The 18,846-nt window shown below is 42.7% G+C and overlaps 1 protein-coding gene across 1 annotated transcript in view; it reads right to left on the minus strand.

Annotated features, from left to right (window-relative positions):
* Positions 1-882: 882 nt before the first annotated feature.
* sgcz (sarcoglycan zeta) overlaps positions 883-18,846 on the minus strand; it is a 459,259-nt gene continuing 441,295 nt past the window's right edge. Inside the window, exons 6-7 of the mRNA XM_078239226.1 lie at positions 7,971-8,094; positions 883-1,077 (exon numbers count right to left, since the gene is read on the minus strand). Coding sequence (XP_078095352.1) covers positions 883-1,077; positions 7,971-8,094 — 319 coding nt within the window. The remainder of the gene's footprint in view (positions 1,078-7,970; positions 8,095-18,846) is intronic.

Consider the following 18,846-nt stretch of genomic DNA (forward strand, 5'->3'; position numbering starts at 1 on the left):
ATTTGGCCTTATTTGGGACTGGCCCATGATATACCAGGTGTAATCTGGCCCTGGAAATACCGGGTGCAGTCTTGCCAGTTGGTATCCTCTGGGTGTTTTTCACTGGATTTAGGAAATGGATGTCCGCTCATCCCCTAATATGTCCTTAAAGAATCTCTTGACGCTGTCTTACTGGTTAGTAGCAGCTGCATTGTGCAGTGTTTGGAATTTACATCACGTGGTCAATTCTTTGGTTTATACCACATCACAAAAAAAACCCAATAACGCAAAACCATTGTTTCACCATCAATGCTGTGAGAGGTTCTGGGAAGATACAGTTGACATGATTTCTTTCTCACATTGAAAATAAAAGACACGAATGAACAATTGGTCCATTCCTTTCCAAATGAGTAACATGCAAATACCACATTATATGTAAATGCTCAATCAAAACTACTTAGGAATTTCTTGAACTCTCATTGGGTGCTATATGGTAAAACCAAAGTCCATTTCGATGTTGAAAAGGGAAATCAAGTTTTGAGAAATGACTTATCAGATTTGTGGTATTAAATATTACATTATTTCATAATCAGGTCCTGCTAACAACAAAAAAAAACGATGTGCTTTACTTAGATTAGCAAAGGCACCTGTGCATTTCTCCCCCTCTCTGGAAAAGGTTGGTATCCAGGTTCTCCTGGTATAGGCATATATCTCTTCACCGACAGTTTATACATCGAACAGCCTATTCCCATTTGAAAGGTAGCCACGTCCTACTACTGTGCCGCAGCAGAGGCTTTGTAACAACATTGTGGTTCCTGATTCACCATGAGAGTCAAAACAGATGCCAAGAGACAGTGTCGAAAAGGCTTTTATGGTGGTAGAATTGCAACAGGGTCCACAGATTTATATCCGCAAACAGATGTTGCTGTTCGACTGGCAGGTGGAACCCGTCGCTGCTGGAGATAGAAAGAGTTTCCCATTGGGACACACGCACACTTCATAGACAGTCTGACGTAGGTTCGAAGAACTGGCTGAGGATGAAGGGGTGGAGACCTGGGGGATGTTTCCCAATCGGATTGTCTTTGCATTTAAAAATATCTGAAGGAAAGAAATGAGAAGAGAAACCTCACCCAGTACACTTTGCGATACCAGTGACTTGTAGACTGTAATGTTGTAGACTGAACACGTGCAATGTTTATTACATAATTCAATTAAACAAAATGAAAATTTAGTTCCATTTAATTCATGCTGGCATACAGACTGGTAGTCATGATGTGGAGATGCCGGCGTTGGACTGGGGTGAACACAGTAAGAAGTCTCACAACACCAGGTTAAAGTCCAACAGGTTTATTTGCTAGCAAATACCATAAGCTTTCGGAGCACTGCTCCTTCGTCAGATGGAGTGGAAATGTGCTCTCAAACAGTGCAAACAGACAGAATCAAGTTGCAGTATTCTGGTCTGTTCATTAGCGGCAAGTGGACTCAGCTCTGGCCTAGACCTCCATTAAAATCTTAGGTTTATTGTAAGATACTTCAAGTTTCAAAGGGTTAAGAGACTAGTTTTGACAGTTGTTCCATGAAACTTAACAGCTTTTGGACGAATTAGCTGCATGTGCAAAATGATTAATGGTCACAAGGAAACTTGATATTAAAAAACATGCAGAAGGAAGAACAGTCTGAGATTTGAAGCTGTCTACATCGTTATCTCTTGTCCCTGTTGTGTGGACTAAGAACTCTTGTTTTTTGTTAAAATACAATCAAATTTAATCCCTTTTACTATTTTCCAGTATTAAGTTTTGCTAGTTTGCAGTTTAATAATATGTTTACTGGGCTATAGTTCTATTTCATAGAATATTAGTCATAGGACCATAAAGTGCAGAAGAGGCCCTTCGTCCCATCGAGTCTGCACCGACACATTAGAAACACCCGAGCTCCCATCTAATCCCATCTGTCAGCACTTGGCCCATAGCCCTGAATGTTATGATGTGCCAAGTGTTCATCAGATACTTTTCAAAGGATGTGAGGCAACCCGCCCTTACCACCCTCCCAGGCAATGCATTCCAGACTGTCACCAGCCTCTGGGTAAAAAAGATTTTCCTCACATCCCCCCCCAAACCTTCTGCCCCTCACCTTGAGCCTATGTCCCCTCGTGACTGACCCTTCAATTAAGGTGAACAGCTGCCTCTTATACATTCTGTCCATGCCTCTCATAACCTTGTACGCCTCGAACAGGTTGCCCCTCAGTCTTCTCTGCTGCAACCTCTCTTCATAACTTAAATGTTCCATCCCAGACAGCATCCCGGTGAATCTCGTCTGCACCCCCTCCAGTGCAATCACATCCTTCCTATAATGTGGCGACCAGAACTGCACACAGTGCTCCAGCTGAGACCTCGCCAAAGTTCTATACAACTCCAATATGACTTCCCTGCTTTTGTAATCTATGCCTCGATTGATAAAGGCAAGTGTCCCATATGCCTTTTTCACCACCCGACTAACATGCCTTTCCGCTTTCAGAGATCTGTGGACAAACTCGCCAAAGTCGCTTTGTTCCACAGATCTTCCTAGTGTCCTACCATTCCTTGAATAATTTCTTGTCAAATTACTCCTTCTAAGGTGTATTACCTCACACTTTTCAGAGTTAAATTCCATCTGCCACTTATCTGCCCATTTGACTATTCCGTCTATATCTTCTTGTAGCCCAAGACACTCCGACTCACTGTTAACCACCCATCCAATCTTTGTCTCATCCGCAAACTTACTAATCCTACCCTCCACATAGTCATCAATGTCATTTATATAAATGATGAATAATAGGGGGCCCAATACATTTCTCCTTTAGAATTAGCAAAAAGAATGATATTAAACCTGGCATTTATTTACAGTTAAAACTCTTGTAGTTGTCAACAGAAAATGCTTGTGCTCAGGCTGACAAAGAAGACAGGGGAGGGGGATGAGGGTGGTGGTGTCGGGGTGAGGCCAGTGCTGTGGCCGGAAGTATGTGTGTGCCTTCATGGTGATTTGATGAATTTTACAACAGTTTTGGTTTTTGCAGTTTAACTTATTGGGCGGGGCTCTCTCAGTAAAAAGATCTGCAGGTGACATAGGCGAATGAGCGCATGTGAATAGGCAATACAGAGGCTGGGTCATGCCTTCAAGCCAAATGACAATGAGTCATTTCCTTTATAAACTACTGCTTAAATATTGTATTGTATTAATTCTTGCTTATGCCAAATAAAGTCACGTAACTGTAATCGATACGGTGTCAGCAGCGAACAACTGAACAGATAGTCCAAAGGGATGACAAAGGGTCATCCAGACTCAAAACATTGGCTCTATTCTCCGTCCACAGATGCTGTCAGACCTGTTGAGATTTTCCAGCATTTTCTGTTTTTGGTCCAACGGGACAATCCCATTTTGCAGATAAGCTCCTAAGGGGACAGTTCAAGCTGCAGGCAAAAAAATACTTTGCATTTATTTGTGACAAATTTCTTCTGATGTGCCAGAATGAAATGGGCATATATTAGACCTATTCAAGTCAGCTAATCCTTAATCCTAACGTTATTGTTTCTCGACTGCACTCCACTCTTTATGATATCATGGTCATGATATTTAGAAACTATCACTTCTGCAAATATCCCTCAACAAAACACATCTACTTGCGTGGCTCTCAAAGAAAGACCCATAGTTGACATTCCTTAAGTTCCACTTCATTAGCGGTAGTGCAGACAGACACAGATTCCATTCCAAATCAAATGGCTGGAGCCAACTCCAGGCTCTGGATGTATCACTGGTGTATCAAAGGGAAACTTTTATCACGCTATGGGAATGAGTAAGGGAGTGGGGCTAATTGGATAGCTAGTGCAAAGAGCTGGTGCAGGCATAATGGGTCAAACAGTCTCCATCAAAGTTGTAAAATTCTATAATTTGAAGAGGAAAATTAGAGCAGCTCTAGGCCTGTGCAAAGGTGGAACAGATACGGGTAGGACACAACAAGATCAGGATTTGTTGTCCTCTTTGACTCCTAAGGGAGTCAGCATGGCACCTGCTTAAATAAAAACAGAAAATGCTGGAAATGCTCAGCAGCTCTGGCACCATTTATGGAGAGAGAAACAGTCAACATTTGAGGCCTGTGACCTTCCATCAGTCCAGTCCAGATGAAAGGCCTGTTGCCAGACTTGAACACTTCCAGCATTTTCAGTTTTTATTTCAGATTTCCAACTTCCGCAGTCTTTTACTTTAAGCGATGCCAAAGCAAAAATCAGTCTGATCCAGGATTTGTTGTCTTGGCCTGGTAAAGGTTTTGTGTCTTTCAGACTCATGCTAACTCACAGCTGAGGCCTTACAATGATTTACTGGATAGAATTCTCAAAGGAACCCATAAATTCCCACAGATATGTCGCTTCGATGTAGGAGGGATGGGCCAGTCCTCCTTTCCAGAAAATAGCTGGAACTAAAATACAGGTCAGTGTACCAGTGGAACTGAGTTGTATTCCAAATTAAGACTAATGGCGAGTGATCTGACCATTCCTTGCCCTTTGACTCAAACAGTTTTTTTCAGTAAGTCATGTTTGGAGGTGACAAAGGCATGCGTTGGGATTGCAGATGTGGATGGGTTGAGGCAGAGGTAAGAGCATAGATGGTTGATTTTAGATTGGTCTTTGGGGCGAATATGGGATTGGAAGCTCAGCTGAGGCTCTAACAGGAGGCCGAATGTTGTCAACAGTCTGAACCAGCATGAGGCAATGTCTGAGGAGGAAGATGAAGTCAATGACTAGGATATGGTGTTTGTGGCAGGGATCAAAGATTGTCTCCTTCAAAGGCATTCGTTGGTAACTTATTATGAGCATTTTTGCTCTTTAAGTGTAAAATTCCTGCCTGAAATTCTACACAATTTCCTAATTGTTGACTTTCATGGACTAGTATTTTCCCATAGTAAATATTTTGACTGCATTACTGTTGCAAATGGGACATTGAGAATACATTTTCAAAGCTTCACACCAGGGTTTCATTTACATGCCCCCACTAGGTGTGTTTTGGGTGGGGGACATGTAAAATGGGGTCGGTGTGCCCACCCCAACACCTCCCTTCCCACCCATGAGCTCACCCCAATCATACAGGAGGTGGGCGGATGCCAAACAGAAAGGCAGCATGGTGGCACAGTGCTTAGCAATGCTGCCTCACAGTGCAAGACACTGGGGTTCAATTCCAGCCTTAGGTGACTGTGTGAAGTTTGCACGTTCTCTCCGTGTCTGCGTGGGTTTCCTCCGGGTGCTCCGGTTTCCTCCCACAGTCCAAAGATGTGTAGGTTAGGTGGATTGTCCATGTTAAATGCACAGGATTGGCGTGGGGGGGGATGCTCTTTCAGAGAATTGTTGCAGACTTGATGGGCCGAATGGTCTCCTTCTGCACTGCATGAATTCTATGGTAAACTCGGCAGCCCACCCACAATATTCAAATAAGTAGCCCAGGGTCAATCAGACTTGTTATCAAGCCAATTGCCCAAGATAATATTCTGCACACACCATAAAATGCTTGGCACGGGCAGCTGCACAAGGGCAAGCAGCCCAAAATTTAAAAAATCTCTTCGAAGAACAGGAAGGAACTCGCTCTTTGGATGCTGCCCTTTGCCAATCACTGGACCCCCAGCCGCCTAAGTTGAAATCCCCCCTTCCTTCCTATCTGCCCATAGACTTAAACCCCTCTCTGACCTATGCAAACCTCCTCCAGAATGACTGGCTTCAGGGATCCACGGGCCTGCTCCCTTCTTCTCCTGCAGTGCAGACAGCTGCCAATGATGCATTCTTGATGCTGCCAGGACTGATGGAGCTGCCAGCCAACTGGCTTCAGTCCCACACGGCCCTTGTCTAGTCTCCCCGCAGCATGTAATGGCTGCGGGGTGTTACAGCATGGAGTCAAACGTGTTTCCAGTGATAGAATGGGGACGAGCCATCCACCCCCCTCCCCCAATGGTATTATTCAACCCCAAGTATGCAATGGCATTAAGTGAGATCCTGTATAGAATAGTTAAAAACTGACAATCCTGTTAAATGTTAATACAGGGGGCATATCAAATTCCTCTATTCAGATTTTCTATGTCTTAACATACAGGACTGTCTAAATGGATCTTAATGAGTTAGTAATCAGACTGACGCCTTCTGAAGAACACAAGCTTTCGTTATGCACTTTCATCGCAGCCCCTGCTACTGACCCGGTATAATTTTAAATGAGAGCTCATTATTTGTGGTTGTACTCTTCAGTCGCTCAGTAGTTTAAATTGTTGGTGAAAATGATCCAGGTCTAATCACTGAGCATGAAAGAATGACAGTCACAGCTGTGAAGCAAAACATTGAAAAAATGCTACAGAATGACTGCAAGCAAATAATTTAATCACAGATGATATCCATAAATCATTCAAGTTGCACTTTTCTGGGTTTTAACATTACTTGATTTGATTAAATGACAGCCTATTATTCATTCTCAACCAACAAGGATTTTCCAATTTATATAAGACTCATAATGCTTTTGTAACTTAGCTTCAGTATTAAATCAAAATTCCCTTCATTTACCCTCCTGTCAAACCCAGCTCTCTGACAGAGCAACTCACCTTGTCCCATTCCCCTGCCTTTTCCCTGTAGCCCTACATTCTTTTCTCCTCAGATAATTATTAAATTCTCATTTGAAAGCCTTGATTGAATCAGCCTCCACCACACACTCAGGCAGTGCATTCCAGTTCCTCACCATTGACTGCATAAACAATTACTTCCTGATCAAAAACAGAGAATGCTGGAAAAACTCAGCAGGTCTGGCAGCATCTTTGTTTCCTCATGTTAATATTGTTTCTTTTGCCAATCATCTTAAACCTCTGGTTCTTACCTCTTCTGGCAAAAAGAATAGTTTCTCCCGATCTGCTCTGTTCAGACCCCTCTTAATTTTGAACACCTCTGTCAAATCTCTTCTCACATTTTTCTTCTCCAAGAAGAACAGCCTCAGTGTCTCCAACCTATCAGGTGATTGAGGCTCTTCATCCATTGTTGGGTGATTCAGGTGGAATCCCAAAATAATTGGGACTATGGTTAAAAATAAATATATTATGTAAATATATTATGTAAATATATAAGGTTTGGGATAGGATAGGATCTCAATACCCTCCCCCTGTGCTGGGTGCCTCGAAGCTAGCAAGCAAAGATGCCACATTTTGCTTGTCCTACACACCACACGGCAAGTTGCCCCACCAGCCACTGGATTCATTCCACTGACATCAGGATGTGCCCCTTTAATTGGCCATTAATTAAGAGCCTCAATTGGGAGGAGGGCAGGAAGATTGACCACAGACAAAATTGGGGTGGAGGTGCTGAGGTAACACACCCGCCACCCTCCTCCCTGATTAAATGCCCCCACCAACAAATTCACCTCAGGGGAAGGCACAAGATTTCACCTGATGTGTGCAGGAACTTTATTTACAAGAGTTTTTTTTTATATCTCCCCCACGCTGACCGCTCTTTGCTTCCAGTAATTTCTACAGTTCATTTAGTTTTCTCTAAATCCCCACTCAGGCTTAACTAATCAAGATCAGCAAGCATCAATAATAAATAGACTCACATAATCAAATATGTGACAATTGATCAGTGCAGTGGCACCTCATAAGATTTCATACAATCTACAGCAAAAGTTTCTTCTTAATCTTCTCTTTCCCACAGAAAACAGCCTCAATCTACTGAATACTCTCAAATGGTTCTAATCTCCCAGTTCTGGTACCATTTTTGCAAATCATTTCATCGCTTTTTCCAGTTTTGCCCTATCCTTTTTGCATTAAAGAAGTACCATATAAATTTAAAATTAACTCTTTGCTTTGTATTCTAATCCTTTAGACATGAACCACAGTGCTTTGCTTGCAATCTTCTATGTTCAACCCAGGGCCACATAACATTTTGATCCAAGAGGACACCTCTGTGACAGATTAACAAGTGCAGATCTCCAGCAGGAGAGCTCACCTCCCCATCTGTAGACTGGAGCTGTAGTTCTCTTCGACACGTTGCCTTGAGGTCCCCTTCAACTGCAGTTAAATGCACTCCCTTTGGGGCTTCCATTGTCAGTGTCCGGGTCGGAGATTCCAGCCTGCAAATTCAATTGCAAAACAAACTCACAATGAACAAAATGCCTTCTAATATTAGTTTGATCCAGGGGCACCTCCGGGTCTGTGAAAAATGGATTGATCTGTCAAATTATACCATTGATTTGTTAGGCGACTGAAAATGAAGAAAATAACAGTATTGTCTTTGTTCAGGAAGCCGTGGGCATTTTAATCAAACAGTAAAACATCAGCAAGATTTATTTTGGCCAAGGTTTAGATGCATTTCTCACAGAATTGTGTCTCAAGAAGCTTATTTTTTTGCAATTTACATTCTGACATTATGACATGTACAAGCAAATGAAAAAAATACCCAATTGTCTTTTGAAAATAAAAAGTTTCACAGTTCGCCTTCAGGAGAATTTTTTAAAGCTAAGAAATAAGAAAAATATTCCTCGAGGCAGGTAGTTGGGATTTGGAGAATTTCCAGCTTGGCCCACCCGCCTCGGGAGGAAGTGCCCTCCCTGGTGGGATCTTCATGGCTCGGGGCTGGAGTCAGGACAGTCAGCCCAGGAAGAAGTATTGAGGCAGTCACGGGGCAGCCAGATGCCAAGGTGGACAGTTTAAAAGGCTCACCTTGATGCTGGGGGACTTGGACAAAAAAGGTCCTCCAGCCCTCACCCCTCACACCCTCCAAACACTCCCCATGCCCCATCAATGCCACCTCATGCCCTCCACCCATCACCTAAAGTCCCTCATGCCTATTACAGACTCTCCTCTTCCGCCCAACCCCTAAGTGCCCTTACGTCTCCAAGCCAAGTTCTGCTCTGCGACCCACCCTCTGGCTGGAATTTATCTCCCACTCCCCGTTGGCAGCTGGCATCATAAGTGGCCAGAGTGGAAAATATGAGGAGGCCAAAAATTGGTTTTATGTGATTGTGAAACCAGTTTGGTGATCATCAGTTCCACCCATCAATGGCAGGCCGTGTTTCCATTATGGCACATCAGGAATGTCATTTTAATACATTTGCACCTCATTATAAACCTCTGCTTGCCAGAGTCATCTCCCGCACGGCCATCAGAGAAATGAACTCTCCTCATCTGTCTTAAATGGGCAACTCTTTATTTTCAAATAGCTCTAGATTCTTCCACAAGAGGATATATCCTCTGCACATCCACCCTGTCAAGGTCCCTCAGAATCTTATATATTTCAATAAAGTTGCCTTTTATTCTTCCAGACACCAGTGAATGCAAGCCTAGCCTGTCCAACCATTCCTCATAGGCCAACCCATTTCAAGTATTAGTTTAGGAAACATTCTTGGAAGATGTACAGGGCATTGTGGCAAGCCTCCACAGTGTTTAGCAGGTGTTCAAGGGAGGCCTCATTGAACTTGGGAGCTGTTGTCTTCTGGGCTTTGGGGGCCAACTCTACTCCAATTTGGAGTATTGTATTCATGTCTGGGCACCTTATTTAAGGAAGGATGTTAAAATGAGAGAGAGTGCAAAGAAGATTTGCTAGAATGATACCAGGAATGAGGAATTTTAGATACAAGGAAAGATTTAGAAATTGGGCTTATTGTCCTTGGAGCAGAGAAGATTAAGAGGTGACCTTACTGAGGTGTTCAAAATTATGAACAATTTTGACAGAATAAAGAAGGATTTTCTGTTTCCCCTAGTTAGTATAGAATCATAGAATCCCTACAGTACAGAAGTAGGCCATTTGGCCCATCGAGTCTGCACCAACCACAATCCCACCCAACCCTATTCCTGTAACCCCACATATTTATCCTGCTAATCCCCCGATACTAGTGTCAATTTAGCATGGCCAATCAACCTAACCTGCACATTTTTGGACTGTGGAAGGAAACCAGAGCACCCGGAGGAAACCCACACAGACACAGGGAGAATGTACAAACTCCACACAGGCAGTGAACCGAGGCCGGAATTGAACCAGAGTCCTTGGTGCAGTGCTAACCACTGTGCCACCGTATGCCAGTAACGAGGGGGTCCCACTTTTAAGATGTTCAGCAAGAGAGCTAGGAGTGAGATGAGGAGAAACTTCGTTACTTAGAGAGTTGCTGGGATTTGGGATGCACTGCCTGGGAGAGTGGTGGAGGTGGATTTCATAGGAGGTTTCAAAAGAGAGCTGGATACATATTTGAAAGTGATTAATTTAGAGGGCTACAGAGATAGGGTTGGAGAACGGGACTAGCTGGGTAGCTCTTTCGGGAGCTGGTGAAAACATAATGGGCCGAATGGCCTCCTTCTGTGCTGTAAAATTCTATGAAAGCCCAGTGACTTCTTATTGAACAAGGCTTCACTTGTTTGTCAGATATTTAATATTGATATGAGAACAGTAAAAGGGAAGCTCTTGTCAGAATCTTGCTGATTTCCAGCTCTGTAGGAGATGGTGTTTCCCATTGCAGCTTGTGGTGTAGCAGTGAATGACAGACTGCAGCTTCAGTACTTCTGCATTCATTGGTGTTTGCGCTAAATACTGGTGTTGCAGTCAGATTCAAGAATGAATAGTGTAAACAAAAGAAAACACGAATTCCAGATCCTTGTTTTACTCCCAGCTTACTGCTATGAAGTCAACTGCAGGCAGAGAAAGAAAGTAAATGGAAAGCTCAGTGAAAAAAAACAAAAATTGAAAAATAGCACGCAATACTCCTAATTATCTTGTAACAGTGATTGCAAAGAAATGTGCTCATTTATCTTCCAGCACACCAGCCTCTAATTTGGTTATCTGCATCTGTCCCACAGTGAATGGAAGGGTGGAGCTTGGCATGGGGGTATGATATGACATGGGGATGGGATTCTCCCAGCATTGCACTAAATGCAGGAGCGGGTGTGAAAAACAGCACTTTCCCCGCTGGTTGCAATGGTCAGCTTCTGAGCTGTATCGTCTGCCTCCTGCCTCATTAATTATGCATGCATGGGAAACTCACCAGATTGTGGGCAGCCTCGGATATACCCACTGCATTGTGACTTCAGCGTATCCTCAGTCCAAGCACCACATTTAAACTGCACCCACACACACCTAACTCAATCTACCCAGCAATACTCCAAATGTGGTCTGACCAATGATTTGTAGAGGTGTAGCATCACTTCCTTGCTTTTATGCTCTATGCCTCTATTTATAAACCCAAGGATCCTATATGCTTTCTTTACAACTGTTTCAACTTGCCTGGTCACCAAGGGTCACCAAAGTTACTCAGATTTTAATGGTGATCTGTGTAATATCGACAGCTAAACGATTGTTCTGGTCCTGAAATAAATAATATTATATTTGGGAAATGTTGTTAAATGTTTCCATTATGATTAATTTATGTATTTTTAATAATATAATATAATAATAAAGTGTGCACATTACATTACAGATTCTATATTAAACCCATGCACATATTGCACCCTCTGTAAAGTTGTTTTTTAAAAATTGATTGATTTTTGATTATTCATTCATGGGATGTGGACATCGCTGGAGAGGATAGCGTTTATTCTTAACCTAATTGCCCTCTAGCATACAATGGTGAGCTCCGTTCTTGAACTGCTGCAACCCATCTGGTGCAAGTATACCCACAGGAAGGTATTTCCAGGATTTTGACCTAGCAACAGTGAAGGAACATCAACATAGTTCCAAGTAAGGATGGTCTTGGTGAGGAAGTTGCAGTCAACGGTGAATCCACGTGTCTGCTGGCCTTGTCCTTCAAGATGGTAGATGTGTTTGGAAGGTGCTGTTAAAGGAGACTTGGTATGTTGCCACAATGTACCTTGAATATGGTACACACTGTCTCCACTGTGCATTGGTGGTGGATGGAGTGAATGTTTAAGGTGATAAATGGGGTACTGATCAAACAGGCTACTTTGTCGTGTCCAGGATTGTTTCAAGCTTTTTCAATGTTGTTAGAGCTACATGCATCCACAAAAGTGTGGAGTTATCTATCACATTCCTGACACGTACCATGTAGATGGTGAACAGGCTTTGGGAAGTCAGGAGGTGAGTTGCTCACTGTAGAATTCTCAGTTTTTAACATGCTCCTGTAGTCAAAATATTTATCCAATGAGTCCAATTAAGTTCCTGGTCTCCCAGAATGTTGATGGTGGGGGGATTCAGTGATGTTAATGCCATTGAATGTCAACGGGAGATGGTTAGAGTCTCTTTTATTGGAAATGGCCATTGCCTGGCACTTGTACGGTGTGAGTGTTAGTTGCCATTTATCAGTCCAAGCCTGAATGCTGTCCAAATCTTCCTGCATGGGTACACAAACTGCCTTTGTGTCTGAGACGTCCCTGATGACAATGAAGACTGTGCTGTCACCAGTAACATCAACATTTCTGACCTTAAAAAGGACGGGTGGTCATTGATAAAGCAGCAACGTTCTAGGGCTGAAATAATTGGTCTCCAATAACCACCTTATTTTGTGCCAAGTATGACTGTAACCAGTAGAGTTTTAGCCCCTCATCCCCATTGACTCCAGTTTTGTTAGGGCTCCTTGATTCCACTCTTGGTCAAATGCTACCTTGATGTCAAAGTCGGTCATTCTCACTTTCATGTCAGGACTGCTGTTAGATCCCATACCGAAAAAAACACTTCTAAAATAGTTAACCGAAATAGACACTGATTAAAGATCTATCACCCCCCAATTCTTCAGTGGGTAAAATGAACAAAGGATGTTGGGCTGGGTCATACACACCATATAATTCTCTGATCTGTACTGTATCAACCCACCTCAGCCATTATTCTCAGCATTGGAGAGACAAGCGGTGAGGTTTCCCAGCATTCCTCACTACTATCCGGCATGGCTGGAAGGGAATACGAGTGGACCTGGTGAGATGATAGAATCAGTGTTTTGTTTTGGCTGTGATGACCTTGATGGGTTAAAATCCATTCAATTACCAGGTCCATACATGAAGAACAGCCACGTTGTAAGATAAGAGAGGTCACCTATACCACAGTACAAGATGCTGCCTTCAGAAGACGTGGGGTTACAGGAGAAAACTGAAGGGTCAATAAACAAAATACAGTCAAACCAGGATAAGGAAGACCATTCATGCACGGAGACATGGAGCACACATTGGAAGTCAGTGAAGATTATCACCATGTGCGCAGAGATCATAGCATTTGACACTGAATGAATTTCAGCAATATTTAAATCAAAACTTGCTTACAGAACATGAAACATTGCTTCTCTGTTATTGTTATTTAGTATAGTTAACTGTGTATTTCACTTTTTTTGATCGCTGAATATCCTTTAAATTCTTAAAAGTAAACATATGTTTTCTGATGCAACAGTTGCAAAACTATTTATAAATATCCATAACATAAGACAAAATTAGGCACACACCCAACCACTGAAGCATTCCTTTAGTGGGTTCAATGGGTTATGTTAGGGCGTGCAGTTATGATTTCATAAATTTTTAGAAAACATGTTTTCAAGGTCATACTTTGTTAACTTTGGAATGAGTTTATATACTGTTTCCAAAATAGACAATGAGGATTACTTGACTTTCTTCTTGTGGATTTATGTTGGAACCTCTTCAAACAAGTGAAATCCTGAGACATATACATTTAAAATTCCATGAGTGTTCCAAAGGAGTAAACATCATTGACTTGATGGCTTTTCCTCCAAACACAAAAACATGAACTGATAAGCCATTGTAAGATGTAAACAATCTTGACCCTTTTGATCAGTGCAGCGTTTAAGGTGACTTCGGACAACTGAACAACCACTTGCTTTATGTGGAAAGATGACTTGGCATTTTGTACAGGTCACATGACAACAATGACCATCTGAGTTTATCGGCAAAAAATGCACTGAAAAGGGCAAGAAGCCAGCAGATCCTGAGAGATCCATCCTGAAGAAGCACCAACCCAGGGAAAGACAGAGAAGCATCTTGAAACAGCCACAGCCTCTTTTGTAAGTAGCTAGGCAGTTTGAAACTGTCATGTCTGCAGAACCAGAAAAAATAAACCTTCACCCCTCCCTATAACCCTGGTTTCACCTAAAGTCACCTGTTAAAGCAACTTCTGGCAATTCAGCACTGGAAGCCACCACAGCTGCAAAAACAACTCTAGAACCTTAAAACATTGAACACAACACCTCAATTTGAAAACACTTCAGGCCTGCAACAAATATGGACTAATCTTGATTTACATTTATAAGTATTGTTTTTCCTTCGTTTGTAACTATCCTTTGTGTGTGTATGTCTTCATAACTTTAGGTAACTTCCAGAGTAACAGAGTAAAGGCGGCACAGTGATGCAGTGTTAGCACTGCTGCCTCACAATGCCAGGAACCTGGGTTCGATTCCCAGTTTAGGTCACTGTCTGTGCGGAGGTTGCACTTTCTCCCCATGTCTGCGTGGGTTTCCTCCGGGTGCTCTGATTTCCTCCCACAGTCCGAAAGACTGGTTAGGTGCATTGGCCATGCCAAATTCTTCCGCAATGTACTGGAACAGGCGCCGGAGTATGGCAACTAGGGGATCTTCACAGTAACTTCATTGCAGTATTAATGTAAGCCTACTTGTGACAAATAAATAAACTTGAAATAAACTAACTTTTTTTTAAGTAAAAAGGCTTTGGTGTTGGGTTATTTTTAAATTGGATTGCCCATTCCACAGGAAAGAAAATCTGCACATACACACAAACAGATATATTTTTCATGGGTGACTTTGGAGAAACACCTTTTGATGCATCTATGACAACTGGGAGCTCGCATCTGGGATTGAACCCAATTGTGGACCAGCCAGATTGGAACTTTAAACAAATTGGAAGTAGAAGAGGAATAGAACATAGATCCAAATTGTTGAAATCAAATGAGAATCTGCAGCAGCAAGAATTTTGAAATGGCTAACAATGAAAGTTAAGATGGTTAGTTTAGATGCACATTTATTTTTCTTCTTTATTCTTTAATGGGAAGTGGGCGTCACTAGAAGGTAAGCATTTCTTGCCCATCTTTAATTGTCCTGGAATGTCCAGCTAGGCCATTTCCAAGTCAACCACATTGCTGTGGATCTGGAGTCATATGTAGGCCAGACCAGGTAAGGATGACAGATCTCCTCTGAGGGGCATTAGTGGACCAGATGGATTTTTAACACAATTGACAATGGTTTCATGTTCATCATTAGACTTTTAATTTTATTAAATTCAAATTCCACCATCTGCCAGGCGGGATTCATACCTGGGCCCCCATAGCATTACCCTGGATTACTAGTCCAGTGATAATACCACTATGAAACCGGCCTCCCATTAGTAGAACAGGACATCTTAATGTTTCAAAAGTGAGCACTGTTTAACATAGAATAGCTAAAAGCCAGAGCTAAGCAAGTAGGACTTAGAATGCTAATAAGACAGAGACATGAGTTTCTCAGATGCCAGCTGAGTGTTTGGGACTCTGTCCAGAATTGGGAAAGTTGATGAAGCTGAATTTAAACCAGACCAGGTTGCTTTAATTAAAACACATAATATAAAATATAATAGACACAATGGGCCAGATGGCCTCCTTCTGTGTGGTACAAATTCTGTAATTCTGTAAATACAGTTGAAAAGCTGAAAATAGGGGCAAGATTCTCTGGTCTCCCTTCAGCGTTTTTCTCGGCGGTGAGGGCAAAGGGCCGTTCAATGGTGGCAGAATCCTCTGGACCCACTGCTGTCAATGGGAATTCCCATTGAAGCCACCCCTACACCGCCGGGAAATCTGCAGCAGGGCATGAGCCACCAGTGGGACCAGAGAATTGTGCCTCAGACTCTGGCCTAAAGCTAGAGGTTCAGGAAAGCGAAGTAAGAGGGAAGCCCCAGAGAAAAAAAGGGCTTCCTCGCTCCAAACATTGGAGATGGCATTGCAGACACAGAAACCTAGAGACGGAAGACAGCTTCCGACTGTGAGGGAAAATCTCACTCTGCCCAGTAACTATCCAAATCTCTGCAATTGAGGAACAGGTTTTGATGCCCTAAAATTCCCCCAAATTTGTTCTCAAGCTGAAGAGGGAGATGTCTTTACCACTTCTGAGAAGGCACATTGGTCACAGGAATTGTGGACACTCATGATACAAGTCAGCTATCAAGAAAGGCCCAGGAATTCTATCCCACACTGTCCCCTGAAGCGACAGCTCATTATGGACAGTCCAAAGTTGCCATTCTTAGTGCCTGTGAACTAGTGCCAGGTACAAATTTGGAATTCCCATAAGAAACACGCAGACATATTCGGAATTCAAAAGAATTAAACAAATTATGTTCCATCGGAGGTTCTGTGCTTTAAAAGCATTGCACAGTTACAAAGCGCTGATACTGTTTACGGAGTTTATAATTTGTCTCCCCGGAGTCCGAGGCAAGATTCTCCGATTCCACTAGTGGTGCACCCTCTGCTGCAGATTTCCCAGTGGTGTCGGGTGGCTTATAACTAACCATCACTAGGGAGAGGGTATTGAATAAACTAATGGGATTAAAGGCAGATAAATCTCAAGGACCTGATGGCCTGCACCCTCGGGTATTAAAAGAGGTGGCAGCAGAGATAGTGGATGCATTGGTTGTGATATTTCAAAATTCCTTGGATTCTTGGAAGGTCCTGGTGGATTGAAAACATGCTAATGTAACACCCCAATCAAAAAGGGAGACAGGCAAAAAGTGGGAAACGAGAGGCCAGTTAGCTTGACCTCTATGGTGGGGAAGTTGCTGAAATCAGTCATTAAGGAGCAATCATTAAGGAGGAGATGCCTGAGCATTTGGAAAGACAAAGCTCAATCCACCATTGTCAGCATCATTTTACGAAGGGAAAGTAATGCTTGACCAACTTGCTTGAGTTCTTTGAGGATGTAACCAGTAAGGTGGATAGTGGGGAGCCTATGGATGTGGTGCATCTGGATTTCCAGGAGGTGTTTGGCAAGGTGCTGCATAAAAGACTGATCCAGAGGGTGAGATTGTAGGGGATTGGGAGTAGAGTACCAGATTGGATTGAGCATTGGCTGACTGACAGAAAACAGAGGGTCGGGACATATGGGTCCTTCTCTGGCTGGCCAAGTGTAACTAGTGGGGTGCCGCAGGGATCAGTCCTCGGGCCTCAACTGTTTACAATCTAGAAAAATGATTTGCAAGCAGGGACAGAGTGTAACATAGCAAAATTTGCAGATGATACTAAAATAGGTGGGAAAGCAGGCAGTGAAGAGGATATAAAGATTCTACAGATGGGTATAGATAGGCTAGGAGAATGGGCCAAAATGTAGCAGATGGAGTTTAATGTGGATAAGTGTGAGGTTATCCATTTTGGCAGAAAAAATAGAAATGCAAATTATTACCTAGATGGAAAGCAGATTCAAAATGCATCCAGGCAGAGGGATCTGGGTGTCTATGTTCATGAATCGCAATAAAGTTGATATGCAGGTGTAGCATGTAATAAAAAAGGCTAATGGAATGTTGGCATTTATTGCAAAAAGACTGGAGTATAAAAGTAGAGAAATGTTGTTGCAATTGTATAGGGTGTTGGTGAGACCACATCTGGAATACTGTGTTCAGTTTTGGTTTCCTTATTTGAAGAAGGATGTGGTGGTATTGGAGGTTCTCCAGATTGATTCCAGGGATCAAGAGGTTGACCTATGTAGAGAGATTAAACAGTTTGGGCTTGTACTCGCTGGAGTTTAGAAGGATGAGAGGGGATCTGATTTGATTTGATTTAATTTATTATTGTCACATCAGCATACAGCGAAGAGTATTGTTTCTTGCGCGTCATACAAGCAAAGCATACCATTCATAGAGAAGGAAAGGAGAGAGTGCAGAATGTAGTGTTACAGTCATAGCTAGGGTATAGAGAAAGATCAACTTAATGCAAGGTAGGTCCATTCAAACGTTTGATAGCAGCAGGGAAGAAGCTGTTCTTGAGTCGGTTGGTACGTGACCTCAGACTTTTGTATCTTTTTCCCGACAGAAGAAGGTGGAAGAGAGAATGTCTGGGGTGCATGGGGTCCTTAATTATGCTGGCTGCTTTGCCGAGGCAGCGGGAAGTGTAGACAGAGTCAATGAATGGGAGGCTGGTTTGCGTGATGGATTGGGATACATTCACCACCTTTTGTAGTTCCTTGCGGTCTTGAGCAGAGCAAGAGCCATACCAAGCTGTGATACAACCGGAAAGAATGCTTTCTATGGTGCATCTGTAAAGGTTGGTGAGAGTCGTAGCTGACATGCCAAATTTCCTTAGTCTTCTGAGAAAGTAGAGGCATTGGTGGGCTTTCTTAACTATAGTGTTGGCATGGGAGAACCAGGACAGGTTATTGGTGATCTGGACACCTAAAAACTTGAAGCTCTTGACACTTTCTACTTCATCCCCGTTTATGTAGACAGGGACATGATCTCCTTTACGCTTCCTGAAGTCGATGACAATCTCCTTCATTTTGTTGACATTGAGGCAGAGATTATTGTTGCCGCACCAGTTCACCAGATTCTCTATCTCATTCCTGTACTCTGTCTCCTCATTGTTTGAGATCTGACCCACTACGGTGCTGTCATCAGCAAACTTGAAAATCGAATTGGAGGGGAATTTGGCCACACAGTCATAGGTAGTATATGGAGTATAGTAAGAGGCTGAGAACACAGCCTTGTGAGGCACCGGTGTTGAGGATGATCGTGGAGGAGGTGTTGCTGCCTATCCTGACTGATTGTGGTCTCTGAGTTGGGAAGTTCATGGTCCAGTCGCTTCGAGGTATATAGAATTTCAAAAAGGATTGATAAAGTAATTGTAGACCAAATTTTTCTTTTTATGGAGCAATCTTGAACAAGAGGTCACAGGTATAAGTTGAGAGGCAGAAGATTCA

The sequence above is a fragment of the Mustelus asterias genome, chromosome 1 (assembly GCF_964213995.1).
Source record: "Mustelus asterias chromosome 1, sMusAst1.hap1.1, whole genome shotgun sequence".
NCBI classification, from domain to species: domain Eukaryota; kingdom Metazoa; phylum Chordata; class Chondrichthyes; order Carcharhiniformes; family Triakidae; genus Mustelus; species Mustelus asterias.